At 36.7% G+C, this 19156-nt stretch overlaps 2 protein-coding genes across 2 annotated transcripts in view; one reads left to right on the top strand and one right to left on the bottom strand.

Moving 5' to 3' along the window:
• The window catches only part of als2b (alsin Rho guanine nucleotide exchange factor ALS2 b), a 36292-nt gene extending 33969 nt beyond the window's left edge, over positions 1-2323 (bottom strand). The window contains 3 exon segments of the mRNA XM_035956752.2: positions 590-735; positions 1269-1337; positions 1632-2323. Of these exon segments, the coding sequence (XP_035812645.2) occupies positions 590-735; positions 1269-1288 (166 nt within the window). The 5' untranslated portion in view covers positions 1289-1337; positions 1632-2323.
• A 4273-nt stretch (positions 2324-6596) lies between these two features.
• On the top strand, positions 6597-19156 carry LOC111581148 (neuronal acetylcholine receptor subunit alpha-2-like). Its single transcript, XM_023289173.3, has 8 exons — positions 6597-6764; positions 10406-10557; positions 10793-10837; positions 10965-11074; positions 13858-14077; positions 15358-15860; positions 16475-16901; positions 16989-19156. The coding sequence occupies exons 1-8, from the start codon at positions 6695-6697 to the stop codon at positions 17112-17114; spliced, it is 1653 nt and encodes a 550-aa protein (XP_023144941.2). The 5' UTR covers positions 6597-6694; the 3' UTR covers positions 17115-19156.

Raw genomic sequence — 19156 nt, 5'->3', positions numbered from 1 at the left:
TGTCAAAGCACTCTGTGAACGCTGGACTTAACGTGCTATATAAGTACAGCGATTATTGTTATTATTATTAGTTTTCTCACTTCTATTTTTGTCATCACAAGTTCATTTACTCAAATCTGGAGCTGCAAAAATTAATCGAGTAGCTGTCAACCCTTCAATTATTTGCCAGGGATGTTAATCAATAAATTGTTGTAACTTAACCAATTAAAAATAAATTAACCAAAAATCAGCAGATGAAAGAAACACATTAATTTAAACCCTTTCAATTAGAAAATAAATTGCATGTTAGCTGAAGTACCTGGTTGTTCCACCAGGTAGAGCCTCTTGCTGTTTCATAACAGACTATGGGTAGTTCATGTTGGCAAGCAGAGAGCACAGTGGGGGTTTAGCTAGCAAAGGGCACCATGACAAAGTCTACTATGACGCCTAATGACCTCCGACCAGAGCACTCATATCCAAGACCAACATGTGTCTACAATGACTGTGCTATTATAAGCCGGTCACATAATTAACTATGTCGCTTTGGTTTATTAAAAATGACAGAATAAGCGCATGTGACGCTGTCTACAAAACAACCACAAAGTTTTACCTTCCAACAGCAGGATGCCATGTCGTGAGCCCAGAGCGACCTGCAGCACCGGCCTGGGGAGGAGCAGCCTGTCTGGGGTGACGCTGTAGGAGTAGCCCCTCCAGGTGTGGAGGAGGCCTCGCTCTCCACCACCGTCATCCTCAGAGCTGCAAGACAAACACAACAGTTAGGAAGCACAAAAGCTGGGCTGGAGAGGTTGAGTTTAATACTGCAAACACAATCCTTTTAGAAATACATACTATTATACTATTAAAATGATCTTACATTATTGGTATCTCCAAATCATTCTCAAATGATTATTTCTTTCCAAATAGAGTTAGCGGACCGCTAAAAGTTTAGAGAGTTTTTCATGTCACGGAATCACATAATATATCAGTTTGTCCCGGTGCCGTGCAACAAAACAGACATGAAACATGGCAGACTAATTGGATGGACGGCAGCGGAAGAACACTGATTTGATTTATAGTGAGATTAGAGTGAGTGGGTGGCTGATGAAGCAGAAGTAGACAAAGTGTCAGTGGGTCCTCGGCCGGTGTTTCATCCTAACAACAGATGTTTTGTGGGTGAAAGCAGAAGTGAGCTCAGCTCCATCCGTAGGCGATGTCACATGGTGATCACATCCAGCCAGGCACCAGCTGAGCAGGATTATCCCATGCAGGAGGACTTTGAGTGGACCTACCTCTTCCTCTGGGTTTCCATCAGTGGGGTTTACACCTCCATCTGCATGTTAGACTCAGGACTGCTGCACCTGAATGCACCAACACAATCCAAACAAGCCTTATCAGCCCAACTTTAACCTGTTTGACTCACTGCCAACCTGATTTAAGGGGGAAAACCCAGAAGAAAACCCCTGTAGTTAAAAGCAGCATGGTGAAATGTGAATAAAGGCGTACTTTAATATGTTTAAGCCTACATTAACTGCATGTCACGCTGAGAAATTCATCACACAGCAGGTGTTTCCATTTGGCTGCATGTTGATAAATTAGCGAGCTAACATTAGCTAATCAATCCAGCTAACTAGCCTCACTAAGCTAGCACGAACCTCCGGTGTCTCTGCGGTGTCTCCTCCATAAAATGTCTCCTCTTTCTCACCGACTGGTTCTCGTCAGCTCTCTCGGAGGTTGTTCGCCTCGGCAGGCCGTTAAGTCACCGGTACGTGGCTCTCTGAGCAGCTAACCGCCGCCGTTTGTTGTTCATCCGTTAATGTTGACACACGGACCGCCGCTAGCCCGAAGATCGTCGAGACGAACACACAGACAGGAGGAGTCACTCTGAGGAGAGACTGAGCGACGCTTCAAAGTATGACTAAATTAAAAATTGCCACATTCAACAGTCAAATAAAATAAAATAAACAAATAAAAATGCAGCTGTGGCTTGAAAAAACTGTAAAAAAAATATTTTCAGCAGGATTGTAAAAATTCTTAAAGGAATAAAAATATGGAAATGTTTTTTTAGACATAGTATAAATTTATATGTAGTTAAACTGGAGCAGAGTGAGACCTCTATGCTCTGCTTGCTGTCAGTTGCTCGTCGGATGTTTTGACAGAATCTATGGTTCCCGAGAAGAATCAGAACGCGAAAATTAGAACAGGTTAATTGATTATGCAACTCTTATTTAATTAAATTACTGACTGAAGCTATTTGAGAACAAGTCGTGAATACGAGTGGAATTAAAAATGAACTATGCCAGTGTGTTTATGTACAGCACTTTTTGGTTACAATTTGAATCTGTTAGATTATATAATTCCTATAATTATTATAATTATAATAACTATCATTATTGGCAACAACAAACTGAAAAAAAACAAAACAATAAAAAATCTGAAATCATTAATATACATAATTATGATGTCAGATATCTGTTAATAATGATTTTAATGTTAAAAAACAGTAAAAATTGAATTTTAAATTCAAATAACAAATTACAATTCATTACATTATGTAGAGGTCTGTTTTTTGCTTATTTGTTTATTTGTTTTTACAGTCAACCCATAAATTGCTCTTCTCTTCTGTGTCTATTTTATGATTGATTATCTTTAACAAAACCATAAAAATCTGTAAAATAACAGTGTATTAAAAAATCTATGTTACTTTTAGACATTAATTACTATTAATTAAATGCATTTACTTAAAAAATGTACACATTTATTTTAATTAGTTTGAATTATTTGAGAAAACAATTAAACACAAATTAAAATGTTTTAGATTTATCAATTAAATAATTAAATATATTCTTTAAAATGAGAGTTTAGATATAAATAATACTACTTTTGTTCTAAATTTGCTAAACAATATCTGTAAAATTACCAAAACAGGAAAAAAAATTTAAAAAGTAACTTTAAGATGTTTTAAAGGAATTTATTAAATTGAATTAATTAAATAATTGCCTGCATTACTTTAAATCAGTTCAATTTATTAATTAGATAACTAAAACCATTAAATAAAGATCATTTAATTCGGATGATAATATCACAGACAAGTGCATTCTTGGCTTAGTTTCTATGTCATAAATACCGTCTAAAATGTAATGATTAAATTATTTTTGTGTAGTCTGGATCTGTATAAAACTATATTAGATGGATTTTTCTATTGTTATCTGGAATATAATTTTATTTTAAACATACTGTAGTTATTTAAGTTAACTTTTATGACCTCACGTATAAAGGTTTCAAAAGTTGTTCAGAAAGTTACAGTTAAAAATGTACATTTGTCCTCTTGAACTTTAGGAAACAGTGTTTGACATTTTTCTGCTCTCTGGGTCTTGAAAAGCTCCTTCATCGTCTTTTTGCAGATTTCAGGTCTTCCATTTCACTTCTCATTAAAAGCGTCTCTCTAATGTGCTGATTCCTGCACTCTGCATGTTCGACTTCAAGCCCCAGACACAAACTTCATCCAAAATGGAAACGGAGAGTCGAGGTCAGCGGAGGGAATCTGACGCTGAGAGACTGTCGACCTTGATGAAGAGTCTGCAGTCAGTCATCATCTTCCTCAGATCTGCAGAAAGAGCTTCTTTTCATTTGGGGAAATATTAAAATGAGTTCTGCTCGACTGCACCTCAGATCTGTGGAGACCAAACGCAGGAATAAGGACCGTTTATTTATTTATCTTGTATTTTACACTGTAGACGTCTGAATTCAAGCATCTCTACAGTTTATGTTGCTTTTCAACACTGTAAAAAAATGACAACCCAAATATATTTAGTTTATTGTCATGCACTGTTAAAAATAATATTTTGTAAATGTTTTTAACTGTAATTTGGTGTTGGTTTTGGTGTCTAAAGATTATTGCCTGTGAAGATTATTAACTTTATTTTATTTTCATTAATGTATTAAATGATGCATTAAAAAACTAATTTAAATCAATAATCTGTGCATGCAACTAATTAATCAATACATTTAAAATTATAATAAATATAATTATATATTTAACCAAAATTTTGGGAACAATTTAATCTTATTTTTCAGATTTTCCTGTTTTATTTAATTACTGTGCAGTCATAGTATTATCTTACATGTTGGCCAAAACTGTAAATAATGTTCACATTAAAAATCAGTGTTTTTACAAAGCTTTTGTCTTTTGTTTTTTTGCAACATTTGACAGTAAAATTACACAATTTTTACTGTACATAAGTCAGAAAAAAATATATAAATACATTATTTACAAGTATTTGCATTTTTAAGGAAAAAAGTGTATATTTTGAATTAACAAATGTTTAATATTTGTTTTTGTTTGTTTATTTGTTTGTTTTTACAAAAGGTGAGGTGTTTTTGTATCAGTTGACTGTAAAATTGCACAATTTTTCAGAAAAAATATGAATGTATGAATGTAAAAAAAGATTTAAAATGAATTAAAATAAAAAACAGGGCAAAACTGTAAATATTGTGTACATCAAAAATCTGTATGTTCTTTTTGTTTGTTTTTTGTTAATTGGCAAATGGTGAGTTGTGTTTTTGTTGTTGTTGCAACATTTCACAGCATGTAAATCAGAAAAAAACATATAATTGCAATATTTCCAAGTATTTGCTGTTATGTAAAATAATTTTTCACTGCTATATTTTTCCACTGTTAAGTGTTTTGTTGAATCACAAATAATAAAATACAATATATAGTAAAATCACTTAAAACAAAAGTTTAACTTGCATGATGACTGTTAAAAAAACTAACAAAAAAACAATAAAATATTTTAAATACATTTTTTTAAAAATAATTCTGCATTAAAAGATTTTTTTTATTATTTTTTAAATTTACAAGTAGTAATTTTTTCCTTTACAATTACTGCAAAATGACACTATTTTACAGACAGCTGCAGCCTCTGCAAAATTATAGCATCAGTGTTAGAAAATTGATCTCAACTCATCTTAAATAAATCTTCATGGTTGTGTTTCCTGCAAGAAAAGTTAAATCAGTGAATGATTCAAGATTCAGTACTGCTTGAATAACAGAAACAATGCTGTCATTATAATTCCCAATCATGTAATCATTATAGTTATCACTTCAAATTTAAAAAACGTCATAAAAATCAACATTTAATCAGAAGTTTCCATCTGTTACTGCCCCTCTAAAGGGTCACATCACATTTTTAGCAACTTCTTGCTAATTAATGCAGAGGTTTATTATGTAATACAGCGATGATGTAACAACTCAGCTCTTAGTTATTACATCTTTAGCTCACAGAGGTCGGAATAATTAAGTACATTTACTGAGGCACTGAGAAAATAAGTAGTTTGTGATTAATTTGGGGGTTTATTTATCCAGTCAATCGCAAAACCTGTAACAGTAAATGGAGAGTATTTCTAGTAATGTCTCCTTCTCCACATTTTAGAGGTGAATATTATTACTATAGTTTGCTTTCTTGTTATTTAGGAGCCAAAACTATGATCTGGAAGTTATTATGACTGATTTTAGATAACTTTATGTGTTTTATAGATCTGGGAATTTTTGTATTTTTACCTTCAAAAAGGATGTTTGAAGGGTTCAATATCTCTAGAAATTTTACTCCCACAGCCCTGAAATGTGGCGCGGATTCAGACAATTTTACTAATTAATTAAATGTCTCCAGCAGAGGTCAGATTTTTAATTATTGGCCCTTCAAAAATGCATGTTTTTCCATTTTCAAGGACCAATATTTTTTCATTATTCTTCATTTGGACAATTTATAGGTCATTTTGAACAAGTTTCAGGTAATTTTTGACAACTTTAGGGACCTCTAACATCAGTCGAATCTGATGGGTGGTGAATATGACAAGACATGGGTCCAGTTTTTTGCTGTTTTGACTAAATGCTGATGCAGAATTATTGGTAGGAAACTAACACTGGTGTTCATGAGGGTCTATATGTCGTCACTATTTGTGCAGTTAGAAGCTTTGGAAGAATACATCTCAATTAGAAGCAGTTAAAAACTCATCACACTGGTTATCTGTCTGCTTTAGAGCCCATTCCTGGACGCTTTATTGGTTTCTGAAGCTCTGGATGGTGTTGGCTCCAACTATTTATCACTATTTATTGCTTTATCCAGTGAACTCTGCAGAACCCTCAGGTCCTCTGGTTTTATTTACACCCAAAAACACAACAAAGTGAAACACGGTGAGGCAGCGTTTTGTTATTATGGTCTGTAGAACAGACCTGAGGGCAGCAGAGAGAAAACTATTTGCAAACTGCAAATATTTGTAAAATAACAATATTTTTGATGATTTAAATACAATAAAAAATAGTGTAATTTAATGATCCAGTCTTGTAAAAGGACAATTGATCTTTTTAACTCTGCAGATTTTTTATGTGAACATCATTTATATTACATTTAACTTTATAAATCCCATTTTTTCAGTCGATACAGCTCCAACTTTAGTAGAATTTTCCCTCAAAGACACAGACTAATTGTTATAAATGTAAGATTTTAGAGTATTGTGTGTTTCCACTCAGCTGAACGGTGTCGCCGCTGGAGGCTGCCAGCTCCAATCGGATGCTGCTGCCTCGGTGATGCTGGCGGAGGGAGGACGTCCTCGGATCATCCAGCTGTGAGGAAAACCTCCGGCGGGGCTGTCTGGAGATGAGCGGAGGGAGAACAGAGGTTTGTGGGGAGAGCTGGGCTTCTGTTTTGCGATCCAGATGGAGCAGAAAAGAGATCTGATGCCGCTGTGCTGCTGCTGCTGCTGCTGCTGGATCCTCTTCAACTCTGGTGAGAAAACCTCTGAAACATCACAGCTGCTTCACAGAATCACATTAATTCACCTGATTAGAGTCAAAAATCAACACTGATTCTCCTCGAGCTGCCTTTTTATTCGCACTGAGACACTTTGTAAGCTCTTTAAATTCAGAAAATCTCTTATAATTAATGTCATTTGTTGTGTTTTTCATTTATCAGAGTAGTTTGACAAAACAACATCTGGAAAATTTCCGACTGAATGACGGTTTTTCATCAATCTCAGTTGTATTCTTCCAGGATCATCAAAGATTCATCATTTTCCTCTGACTTCTGCAACTTAATTATGTTATTTTATATCATTAGGCCTCAGGTTTTACAATATTAATACACACTGTAGGAGCTGAATAATAAATTATTGTGTGCTGAGGCAATTTTTTGGGAGATTAATTGATTATTTTCCCTTGATTTTAGAAATTATTCTCATTTTCTTGCGAGCCAATGGAGGAAAGATCTTATTGTTATATTCTTGTAGGGTCATCTAAAATTTAAAACACTTTTTTATGGACTCAGTGAAGAAAACAGACACTTACATTTGAGTTTTTTGTAACTTAGTGGTTTTACGTTATTTCACCATTGGTTTTACAATGTTAGGATATATTGTAGGATGTACTGCATTCTGAGACATTTTTAGTGGAATTAATTATTATTATCACTGTATTGAAGAGATTATTTTTTAATTTACTGTAAGCCAACGGAGGAGAAATCTCATGGTGTCATCTAAAATTAATGTTTTTTTTAAAGGGTATAGACAGTTCAGAAACACAATAAATATGCACTCAATGGTAGTTTTGCAGCATTTTTATATTATTTGGCTCGTGTTTTTTTAATTCCTTCTCTTGTATTATATATTATTGGAGCTTGAGAATCATTTATTGTGTTCCCAGATGCATTTTTCAATCGCCTATGCAATGTTTGAGTGAATTTCGGAATGATTTTTAATTTATAAAAGTCTTTTCAGAATGTTATTTGGATGTGGCTCATGTCTTTGTGATATTTTTTCTCCATTTTTTATATTATTATTGTATTTCATACTGCAGGAGACCAGTAATTGCTTTCAGTTAATTTGAAACTATATATTTTCAATTTATTAGAAGCCAATGAAGGAGAAATCTTATAGTTTTATTCTTGTAGTGTCCAGGTAATGTCATCCAAAATTTATTCTATTTTGTTTTGCACTCAGTTGACAAAAAATTTTGTTTTAAAAAAGCACCTAATGGTGGTTTTGCAGCATTTTTATAATATTTGGCCTTTGGTTTTCCAATATTTCATTTCATTTCTCCTCCTGTAATAAATACCATAGTAGTTCAATAATAATTTATTGTGTTTCTCGAGGCGGTTTTCAATCTCCAATGACAGTCTTCTGGTTTCATTTTATTGCTCCTGTTGCATTATATACTGTAGGAGTTCAGTAATCATTGATTCTGATCCTGGAGGCATTTTTCACCTGAAAAATCACCTGAAGCAATCTTCTAGTGGATTTATGAATTATTTTCAATTTATTCTAGAAATTATTTTCAATTTTGTCCAAGTCAGTGGAAGAGAAACAGAAAGGAAACACTTGTTCAGTGGGTTTATCATACTTTGTGCTTGTTTTTCTGACATTTTTCTTCTTATTTTCTATTATATACTGAATGTAGGAGTTAATTTTTAGTCTCTGGAAATACAACAGCAATATTCTAGTAAATTTATAAATTCATGTTCAAGTTATATTAATTATGTTGTATTAGTGGAAGAGAAATGTATGAAGTGGTTTATTGTGTGAAAAAAGACATTTATGACACAAAATGATTTTAAAAACTGTTTATAAATATATTATTTTCTGATTAAATCACATTTTCTTTCTTTTAACAAATTAATACATGTGGAATTTCAGAGCCAATGTGTATTTTTTTTTATTAATTTTCATTAATTACTTCAAATTTTAGAAAAATATATTCATATTAAATGTGTTTATAAATGTAGTTTATATTAAACTTGATTTTCATTTAATAATATAAAATAAAAAATAAATCTTTGAAAAATTAGAATAAATTTGTATATATTGGCAGCCTTTATATACCAGAAAATATTAATTTCCTCATTATTTAGCTACAGTTTTTTAGTGTAATTTTACATTACACACGTAAATTTACAGCACATTTTTAGTCATTTTATTGCTGTTTTTGTGTATTTTATGACATGATTTTACCTATTTGGACCATCAAGGGGAGTCTGAAGAAGAAGAAACTGAAATGCACTGAAAACTAATTATTAATATTTTGCCGTAAATAAGCCCCAGCAGTGACGTGAGATGATCTTTATGCTGAATCCTGGGACACAAGCTGTAATCTGTTCCTCCTCTACTGGCAGAGTCTTACCTGAGACATCATTTTGCTGGTTATAAATAGACAATATAATCACATAAACTGGCATTACGCACACATTTGCACAGTTTGTGCTCTTGGCTCTCTGTTTCTTGCTCTGGCTAATCCCAAATTGCTTGCTGGTGATGCCAAGTTGCTCGCTAGAGTTCAAAGCCGTGAGCTCACAGAGAGAGAAAGAGGGTTGCCGGTCTTATATCGAACAGAAAAGGAGGATATTTTACCTCATGCTGCCTCCAACGGTGTTCTTTAACCTGCAACACATACTGATACTGAAGGTCAAACACGAGGAATTAAAGCAGTTTATTCCGGGCATGGAATTATCGCCTCTGATGACGGTTAGAAAACCTGCCCCGACACTGAGCTTTACGCCAAGTTCAATTACCTCTAATGGTTTGTGCGTAACATAAAAAGAACTCAGAGTGTAGTAGATCAAATCCTGTACGTACAGTCCTAATCGGTGGAGTTTTATGAACAATAAAGTTCAGGTAATTGCTTTTCTCCAGAGAGTGGGTACAGTATCTCAGCAGTAATGGCTTCAGTTTTAGCAGAGCAAAAAGTGGAGAAGAGTCCTTTAAAAGCCCCACAGGGAGGGAAAGGTTAGGAGATAAATCAGAGACACCCGGGGAGGGAAAAGACTGAAAAGAGGAGTGAAAGTGCTGAAGAGAGCAGAACGTCTGTGGAGACTCTCAGTTATCCAGGTCATGGTAATCTCACGAGAGGGCAACAGGACTTCTCTCTTTTTTGGTTAAGTTTTCGAGAACCGAAAAAGAGAAGTTGAGTTGTCTTCTGAGGAGGCTCTTGGGAAGACAGCAAACATATATAGGTTTTTTTTCCCCCAGTTTCTACGCTGTGAAAGACAGGTAGAATCAGTCGTCGCTTGCCGTCCAGCTAGCAATGCACCCATCCCTGCAGGTCGTGGGCCCACCTTGTTCCCGTCCCATTCTTGGCTCCAGAAGGGAGTACTGGTCTTATAATTCTGGGCAACCTGCTGCAGCTCCATTGTTGTCAATTTATTTGGGCCTTTAAAAGTCCAACAGGTTACATTCATGTGTTGGACTCCACCAAGGACATCCCTTGTTTACGATCCTGTTCATGATGTTCAAGAACAGGATCTCAAGTTGCAGCAATTACAACTAAATGAATGCAGTACATTCTTAAAGCTTCAGCTTGAGGTTTGGTGTCCCTCAGATCATCTGACCAGGATTAGCAAACACTTACGTACAGTCTTCTTGTCTTTGTGTGTTTTTTCAGTGCTGGCTGAAGACTCAAGTCGAGTTCACACCGAGGATGAGCTCTTCCGGAGTTTATTTGGGGGCTACAGCAAGTGGACTCGTCCGGCGCAGAACATCACGGACGTCGTCATCATCAAGTTTGGCCTTTCGATCGCACAGCTGATAGATGTGGTTAGATCACATGCACACAAAATACCCCAAAAATTACAACAAACCTCCAGAAAATAGAAATATTTCACCCTCTTTGCTTCTTTACGGGTTTTTTTTAAATGTTGGAAAATGCTACGTTATAAACATTATACTGAACTGACGTAAAATCTTAAGGAGTTGATGTCTACTTGTTCAAAAAATACACACTGTATTTCCCACAGAACTCACTTACTGTCAGTTTTTTACTCCAAAACAGGACGAGAAAAACCAGATGATGACCACCAACGTGTGGCTGAAACAGGTGAACCAAGTGAATATATGTACAACCACAACTAGAGAAATATTAACAGAATAACCCAAAAGAAAAGTGTTTAAACTAGAGGATTTGTGTCTTAAAACCAACTTAACAGATGTGTATTTGTTGACAGGAATGGACAGATTATAAGCTGCAGTGGAGTCCCTCCGACTACGACAACGTGACGTCCATCAGAGTTCCTTCTGAGCTCATCTGGGTGCCGGACATCGTGCTGTACAACAAGTAAAAAAAACACACACAGTTGAACAAATGCTACTCATTTTTTCACAATCTCTTCACACATTTAAGGGAAGGGACAACAAATAGAAATGCTAAACATAATCAAACAAGGAGTTGGTCAAACTAAACAGAGATAAAAAAAAAAAACAGAAATTTCTACCTAATAAAAATGATATATGAAACATGTCAGCCCTCAATAACTGCATTATTTCAAAGTTGAACGGTACAAATTTTCTTCTTAAAAACAACCAAGAACAAATACTTTGAAATGACGATATTAAACTATATAAATGCACCTGTGATTAGTGATTCTAAGCTCAATTCACCTGTCATTTCCATTCAGCCTGACTGCAAAAGCATGTTTTTAAAACTGGTTGCAACCACCAGAACTTCCTCAGTTTTGGACATATGGGCACTTCAGAACATCAACATCCAGGACAGAAGAGGACTTCTGTCCAGGACAACCACAGTGAATGTATAGTCCTGACAGTGTAGAACAGAGGTGGTAGTGTGATGATATGGGGCTGTGTGAGTACTAAATGTGTTGGGGAGATGGCATTTATTTAAAATACTTGCTGACAAGATGACTCCCAGCCTGCAGAAACTGGAAGAAAAGGAATATTCCAGCATGAGAACCATCCAAAAAACAAAACCATGCAAGGGTTTCTGAAGAAGAAAAGACCACAACCTGGACAAGTTTGTGTCCTGACTTAAATCTAATAGAAACCCTTTTGGGTATTTTAAAGAGAAAGGTAAAGCAACATCACCTCTCCAGCAAAGAGTAGCTGCAAAAATTGGATTAAAAAGGATTAATGGTGTCATGAAAATAAAGGTGAACAAGAGCAAACACAATACAGTTGAAGAAATAATGCAGTTATTGAGAGGTGATAAAATTTGGAATCATTTGTTGCACAGGGCGGTTACTCACTTTCTAAGCAGATTTACAAAACATTCGTACGTTGCAAAGGAAAAATTTCATGTAAATCATTTAAACTAGATACACTTGACATGATTATTAAGTAACGAGGGGGGAAATCCTATTTTAAGTCTTGCTTCCTGTCAGCTAAAGAACTCTGAAAGTCCCACAAGACTTGAAACAACACACCGGTGCAGGTAAAGATTATGTTGTGAATATAAAACACATGCAGACGCTGAAGGACACAGATTGTGTTTCCAATCAGAGCGGACTTTGAAATTGTGTAGGTGGAGCTGGAAATAATCTGTAGTGATCAATTACCTGCTTGATCCATAACAGCGTCCTCCTCCAGTGAAGAGCAGAAACAGCGAAGGTCACTTCCATGGAGCCCATCAGCCTGACGACGCCTCGGCATTCCTGCATTTCCCTGCACATCAATTTGTGATACATGCAAATTATCCTGTTGAATAAATGACCCCGATTCTATTGCGGCTGTACAGCAACGTTGCATCATCCAGTTTTAGTCAAGTTTCCTCCCCTCAGGGTCCGAGGAAGTGTTCACTCTGAGATTTGTCTGGATGGGGGTGAAACTTTGTTGAAATGAGCTTGCATCATGAATCCGTTGGAGGTAACATTCACTTATCAATAATTAAGCGTTGAATGTGTAACTGGGCATAGCTTCAGGTTTATTGATTCAAGTTCTGAGTTTGAAAACTAATGAGATGAAAACTGCTGAATAACATCAGCACTTTTTAATCCAGATCATGTATCTCATTTTCTTGCAGCTTTGACTTGCCACTCTTTCCTATTTTTCTGTGATTTTACTCTATTACCGGTCGGGAAAATCTGTAAAATCACAGTTTTATTTAGCATTTTTCAATTTCTAACATACACAATATTTCTTTCAAATGATGGCAAATATCTGTAAAACAAATACATTTCTACTGATTAAAATACAGCAAAATATTCACAGTCAAATGCTGTAAAAAGCAAATTAATATAGTTTGTAAAAATGCAGATTTTTTGATGTGGACCGTATTTATAATTATTTCTAATAGTTAACTATTTTAACATACTTTTACTGATTTGAATTTGTAATTTTATGATCAAACATTGTAAAAGAATGAATTATTTGTAATAATAAATACTTTTAGATGTGGATATTATAATTTTTTTTGCCTTTTTATCATTAACATATAAATGAATACTTTTTTGTTGTATTTTTACAAGATATTGTCTGTAATTTAACAGAACACATAAAAAAACTGTAAAATAACAGTTAAAAAATCTTACTTTACAGTTTTTCAGTCATTAAAATCTATAATTTTTCTTTTCAAATAACGGGAAATATCTGCAAAATAATAATATTATTTACTCATTTAAACACCACAAAAAACATTTAATTTTATGGTCAAATGTTGGACAAAAATTTCATTATTTTTTGTTAAAATGCACATGTTCAGAGGCAGACAGTTTTTACTATTGGCTTTTTAAAATCATTAACATGTAATTTAATAAATTTAACAAAACAAGGAAAATCTATAAAATGTCAATTTCAAAAAATCTTTTCTATTTTTCAGTGTTTAATAAATAAAATGTTTCTTTTTAAATAATTTCATTCATAATTTAATTCATTTGAATACCATAAAAACTGTGGAATTTTACAGTCAAATATTGAAAAAGAACAAATTATTAATTGAAAATTTCCAGATATGGACATAATGTATGCTTTGTTTAACATGTACAGCTGTACTTTTTACTAGTTATTATCTGTAATTTAACTAAATGTGGACAATCTGTAATGTAACAGTAAATTGTTCAATAAATTACAGTCATAAAAGATTAAAAAACACAATTTTTTTAAATGCAGTGCAGATGGAGAGTTTGCCGTCACCCACATGACCAAGGCCCAGCTGTTCCACACCGGTCGGGTTCGCTGGGTTCCTCCGGCCATCTACAAATCCTCCTGCTCCATCGACGTCACCTTCTTCCCCTTCGACCAGCAGAGCTGCAAGATGAAGTTCGGATCGTGGACGTACGACCGGGCCAAGATTGACCTGGAGCCCTTGGAGAACACCGTGGACCTGAAGGTGGGAGCTGATAGTCCTGCATCATGGTTTCATCACAGCTGGTGTCGCTGCTCGCCTCAGATTTCTGCTGTTCCTCTTCACCTCCTCTTATCTACGCTTCACATGTGGTCTTCTTCAGTTCTGGTTGCCAGCTGAACACTCTCACTTCTAATTAGCGGAGTATTTACCAGCATCATGTTGCACTGCAGCATTACGTTCCTCAGAAAATTCAATTCACAGCCGAGTTTTTTAAGATCAGCAAAGGAGAGTCGATTTCTGCAAATGTAGACGTTTTCTTTAAGCCTCTAAACCCAAAAACCTGCCAGCGGGTTTACAAGGTATGTTGCTTTTTAAAAAACAACCAAATGTACACCATTTATTAGAGCCAGAAAGTGCAAAAACAGAAGGAATCAATTTGTTAGACAAAAACAAACCATTGTTCTTACTGATTCTAAACTTTAAAGTCACTATGGTTCATCATCATTATTTTAAACATCCATAAAATGTTCTGTCTTCAGTCACTTCTAACCTCATAGGAATTTTTTTTTTTTTAAATATCCCTTAAATACTCTGTCCAGTAATAGAATTTACAGGTAATGTTAGCCAATGTTGTGGAAATGTTCCCTGCTTGTGGCTAAGTGGCACTCAAGTAGAAGTTGAATCTTAAAGACACTATGGTTCATCATCTGGGAACCATGAGCATCTGCAGGATCCATGAGTGTTGTGGTGAAACTGGTAAGGAAGTCTAATTTCTAGGATTACTGGGAGAGTGGAGAGTAGGTGATTGTCTCTGCTGTGGGAACATACAACACCAAGAACCTCATAGGAACATGAAATGAGATATCCTTAAAACATTCTGTCTAGTATTAGAGGTTGTGGTTAATGTTACTTGTGGGTAATGCTAGCCACTGTTGGAGGAACATTTTCGCTTGGGGGATAAGTTGGAAAACTTTAAAGAACCATGAGTGTCTGCAGGATCCATAAGTGTTGTGGTCAAAGTGGTGACGAAACAAAGTCTACCTTCTAGAACTAGTGGAAGTGCAGGGAGTGGGCAATTGTCCACACCGTGGGAAGCTACAACAACAAGAACCTCATAGGAACATTAAACAAAATCTCCATAAAAGATTCTGTTTAGTATTAGAACTTGTGGGTAACATTAGCCGACGCTGGTGAAGTGGCACTGAAGGAAAAGTTGGCAATCTTTAAAATGACTTTGGTTCTTCACCTGGGAACCATGAATGTCTACAGGATCCAGGAGTGTTGTGGTCAATGTTGTGACTAAAGGAAAGTCTACCTTCTAGGACTACTGGGAGAGCGGAGAGTGGGCGATTGTCAACGCCGTGGGTACCTACAACACCAAGAAGTACGACTGCTGCCACGAGATCTACCCCGACATCACGTACTACTTCGTGATCCGCCGCCTGCCGCTGTTCTACACCATCAACCTGATCATCCCCTGCCTGCTCATCTCCTGCCTCACCGTCCTGGTCTTCTACCTGCCGTCCGACTGCGGCGAGAAGATCACGCTGTGCATCTCGGTGCTGCTGTCACTCACCGTCTTCCTGCTGCTCATCACCGAGATCATCCCGTCCACGTCGCTGGTCATCCCGCTCATCGGCGAGTACCTGCTCTTCACCATGATCTTCGTCACGCTGTCCATCATCATCACCGTGTTCGTGCTGAACGTGCACCACCGCTCGCCGGAGACCCACTCCATGCCCAGGTGGGTCCGCAGGTGCTTCCTGTCGGCGGTTCCACGATGGCTGTGCATGAAGCGACCAAACCACGAGCTGAGGCCTGGGAGGTGAGAATTTAAAATGAATATTATCCCAAAACTCTCTCGCTGTTTCATATACTGGAATATAGTGCAAAAAGTCAAATTAAAAGGAATAATACTAAGGTTAACACCAGTTTTCATTGTTTTACATTTCTTGGTATTACTTTACAGGAAAAAAAAATGTATATTAAGGATTTAAATAATAGTAAATATTTTATTATTTTTAAAAAATCTTATTTTTACAGTTTTTCCTGTTTTGTTAGGTAACTGGTAAAATCAAAGAAAAAAAAGTATAAATTTACAAACTTTACAAAAAACTAGCCAAAACTGTGCATAATGCGGTAATGTCAAAAATGTATGTTTTTACCAATGGTAATTTGGTCTTTTACAATTTGCAGCCATAAAGTTACACTGTTTTACTGTATTAAATCAGATTTAAAAACCAACTCATTTTTTTGTTACAGTTTTTAATTTTAATTTTATTTTTCACATTGTCTTTTAAGTAGTGGTGCTATTTTGTTAACGTTAACTGGGATTTTGTGGAAAAGTATATCAGTTTCTTCTCTTTTTTAATGCTTCATACTGATAAATATTCTACTTGTTGTTTCTGTGCCTGCCTGTAACTCACCTTGTTTTCTCAGGCGGAGGCCCCTGACCGATAAACTCCTCGCCATCCGGACCCCAGGTCCCTGCCACTGCACCTCCACCTGGATCACTCAGGAGTCCGACATCGATCTCCATGGTTACCAGGACGACTGCCACCAGCTGGAAACAGAAGGCGAAGCTAACGACTGTGACCTCCGTCCACATACAGATGAGTTTTCAAGGTTTGGGGTGAAGCTGGCCGGTCGCTCGAGGATCTCTTCTCCACCTTCCCCTCGCTCTCTGGGCTACACTCTCCTCCCACAGAGACAGTCCACGCTCAGCCTGGACTGGGACACCCCTCCTGTGGAACATGGTTTGGTCCAGAGCCCCTTGGCCTCTGTGCTGTCTCCTGCGGTGGTATCAGCCCTGGAGGGGGTCACCTACATCGCAGAGCATCTAAAGGCAGAAGATGCAGACTTTTCAGTAAGTGTGATTTCTTCTCAGTACTAACGCACATCTTGCAGATTTCTAGACCTTTATAGTCCTCTCTTTGTTTTTATGTTTCTCCAGGTGAAGGAGGACTGGAAGTACGTTGCCATGGTAGTGGACCGGATCTTCCTGTGGATGTTCATTATCGTGTGTCTGCTGGGGACGATTGGACTGTTCCTGCCTCCGTGGCTCTCTGGGATGATTTAAAATTGAAATGGATATCACCTTAAAATGACTAAAAATCTACTTCATGAATAGAATAATCCGATAATGTACTTTATAGCTTCTCACAACAAAAAACAGCAAATTTGACATTTTATATTGCCTTTAAAAAAGTATTCACCTACTTTTGGAAGTTTTCCGCTTTTATTGCTTTTCAACATTGAATCATAGTTGACTTATTTGGCTTTTATGACAATACTATACAAAGTAAGAAATTTTTGTCAAAGCAGGACTAATTAAAAATCTAAAATGTAAACTACGTGATCCAATATGGACTCACCCTGTTTAACATGACTAATTTAACACAGGAGCAGTCAGCTGGTACTAGTAGTCACACATTTAGTGAAGTGGCGATTATATGAGAGCAGTGAATGTGTCTCAGTGATTCTAATATCAAGACATCTGTATCTGGAAGGTCCAGTGACTGGTGAATCAGTATTTCTTAATAGAACTAGACTATGATTACAAAAGAACAATTCAAGCAATTCTGTGAAAAGGGTATTGAAAAGCAATGGTCAGGGGATGCATGTAAGAACATTTTCAAGTCACTGAATCTCTCTTGGAGTCCAGTTAAATCCATTACTAGGAGATGGAAGACATATGGCACAGTATCATCACTAAGTGAGCGACTGAGCAAGAAAGAGACTCGTGAGGGAAGTCACCAAACCCTCTTTTCGACCGGGGTGGAGCCCGTTCGGAGTTGGAGCCGGCGCCCGACTTGGCGCCGGTTTTTTGTGTTTCGACCACCGGAGCTGCGGCTCCGGGCTCCAAAAACTGGGGCCGTTTCGGGCACCAACTCGTTGCTGGGCCAGACTTGGCCAGAGTTGAGAGCCGAGCACGTCACGGGCAGAGGGCGGGGTGACATCTAAACAGATAAACATGGATATGGTCATCAACTTATTGCGCGTGTTTAACCGCTAAGTAGTCAATGCAAGCGTAGTCGAAGCTAAGTTTCTAAGCTAACGCTAGCACGTTTACTGTTAAGTATCCAAACGTCTTTGATAATTACCTTTCTTCTCAAACGTGATCGCTGGGCATTGGAACGGCGACGCCGATGGGTAACCCCTAACAGAAGGTTTTGCTGTTCAGCGATGGCGAGACACACTAGCAAAGCCATGAACACCACTCCAATGAAGTCCTCCATTGTTGTTGTGTGGGTTTCCGTACGGCGTGAACGCTGTTGAACGGCTACGTACGCAGTACGTACACACGTTTTGTGGTGGCGCAATGACGCAGCTCCAACTTTGCTCCTTCCGAATGGAAACACAAACCCGTTCTGGGGCGGCACGAGATTTGAACCAAAAAAGCACTGGCTCTCAACTTTGAACCAACCTAGCACCTGGTGCTCTTTGGTCGAAAAGGGGCTCAAGACACCTACAACTCCTCAGAAGGACTTGTAGGTTTCAGTAGCTGAGATGGAAGAGAATGCGTATATAGCAAGTATGGTCTGTTCTTCACCAGTCAAATCTTTATGGGAGAGTGCCAAAGAAAAGGACATTCTTATAAAAATCTCATATTAAACCTGGACTACAGTTCAAAAGAAAGCATATGGGAGACTCTAAGGTCAACTGAAAGAAGAATCTTGGGTTGTGAAGCATGGTGGTGGCAGCATCATGATGTTTGTAAAGGTAGAAGATAAAATGAATGAGCATCATTCCCAAGTTGAAAAGCAATAAAAGTAGAAAACTTCCAAGCTGGGTGAACACTTGTTATTGGTTCTGTCTATAGAAGAGCACAAATGAGGCTGAAATTAATAACTGGATCAGTCCATGTCATTTCAGTCCCAGTGTTCACTTCAAATATATGTCTTGGAACACTCAATAAGGAAAAATCTGTTCAGTTCCTGAATTCTGTCTCAGTTGACATGGACTAGCCTGATTATTTCCATCGACCATCTGCTTGTCACTTTTTCATTTAATCATTTTATTGAGTAAATGCACAAAAATGTAAAATTCAGATCAAAAACCTGTGGAAGCTGATTTAAAATTTTGCTATTTTTAAATAAACTTCATTTGTGTGATCTAGAA

Source organism: Amphiprion ocellaris, chromosome 24, assembly GCF_022539595.1.
Source record: "Amphiprion ocellaris isolate individual 3 ecotype Okinawa chromosome 24, ASM2253959v1, whole genome shotgun sequence".
Taxonomy (NCBI): Eukaryota; Metazoa; Chordata; class Actinopteri; family Pomacentridae; genus Amphiprion; species Amphiprion ocellaris.
Note: the sequence above shows the minus strand (reverse complement) of the source record. Positions and strands in the feature narration are given on the sequence as shown.

Bases quoted from the DNA above. Each gene is read 5' to 3' on its own strand.
- LOC111581148 (XM_023289173.3), top strand. From the start codon at position 6,695: ATGGAGCAGAAAAGAGATCTGATGCCGCTGTGCTGCTGCTGCTGCTGC. The intron at 6,765-10,405 runs GTGAGAAAACCT...GTGTTTTTTCAG, and splicing joins CTGGATCCTCTTCAACTCTG to TGCTGGCTGAAGACTCAAGT. The intron at 16,902-16,988 runs GTAAGTGTGATT...ATGTTTCTCCAG, and splicing joins CAGAAGATGCAGACTTTTCA to GTGAAGGAGGACTGGAAGTA.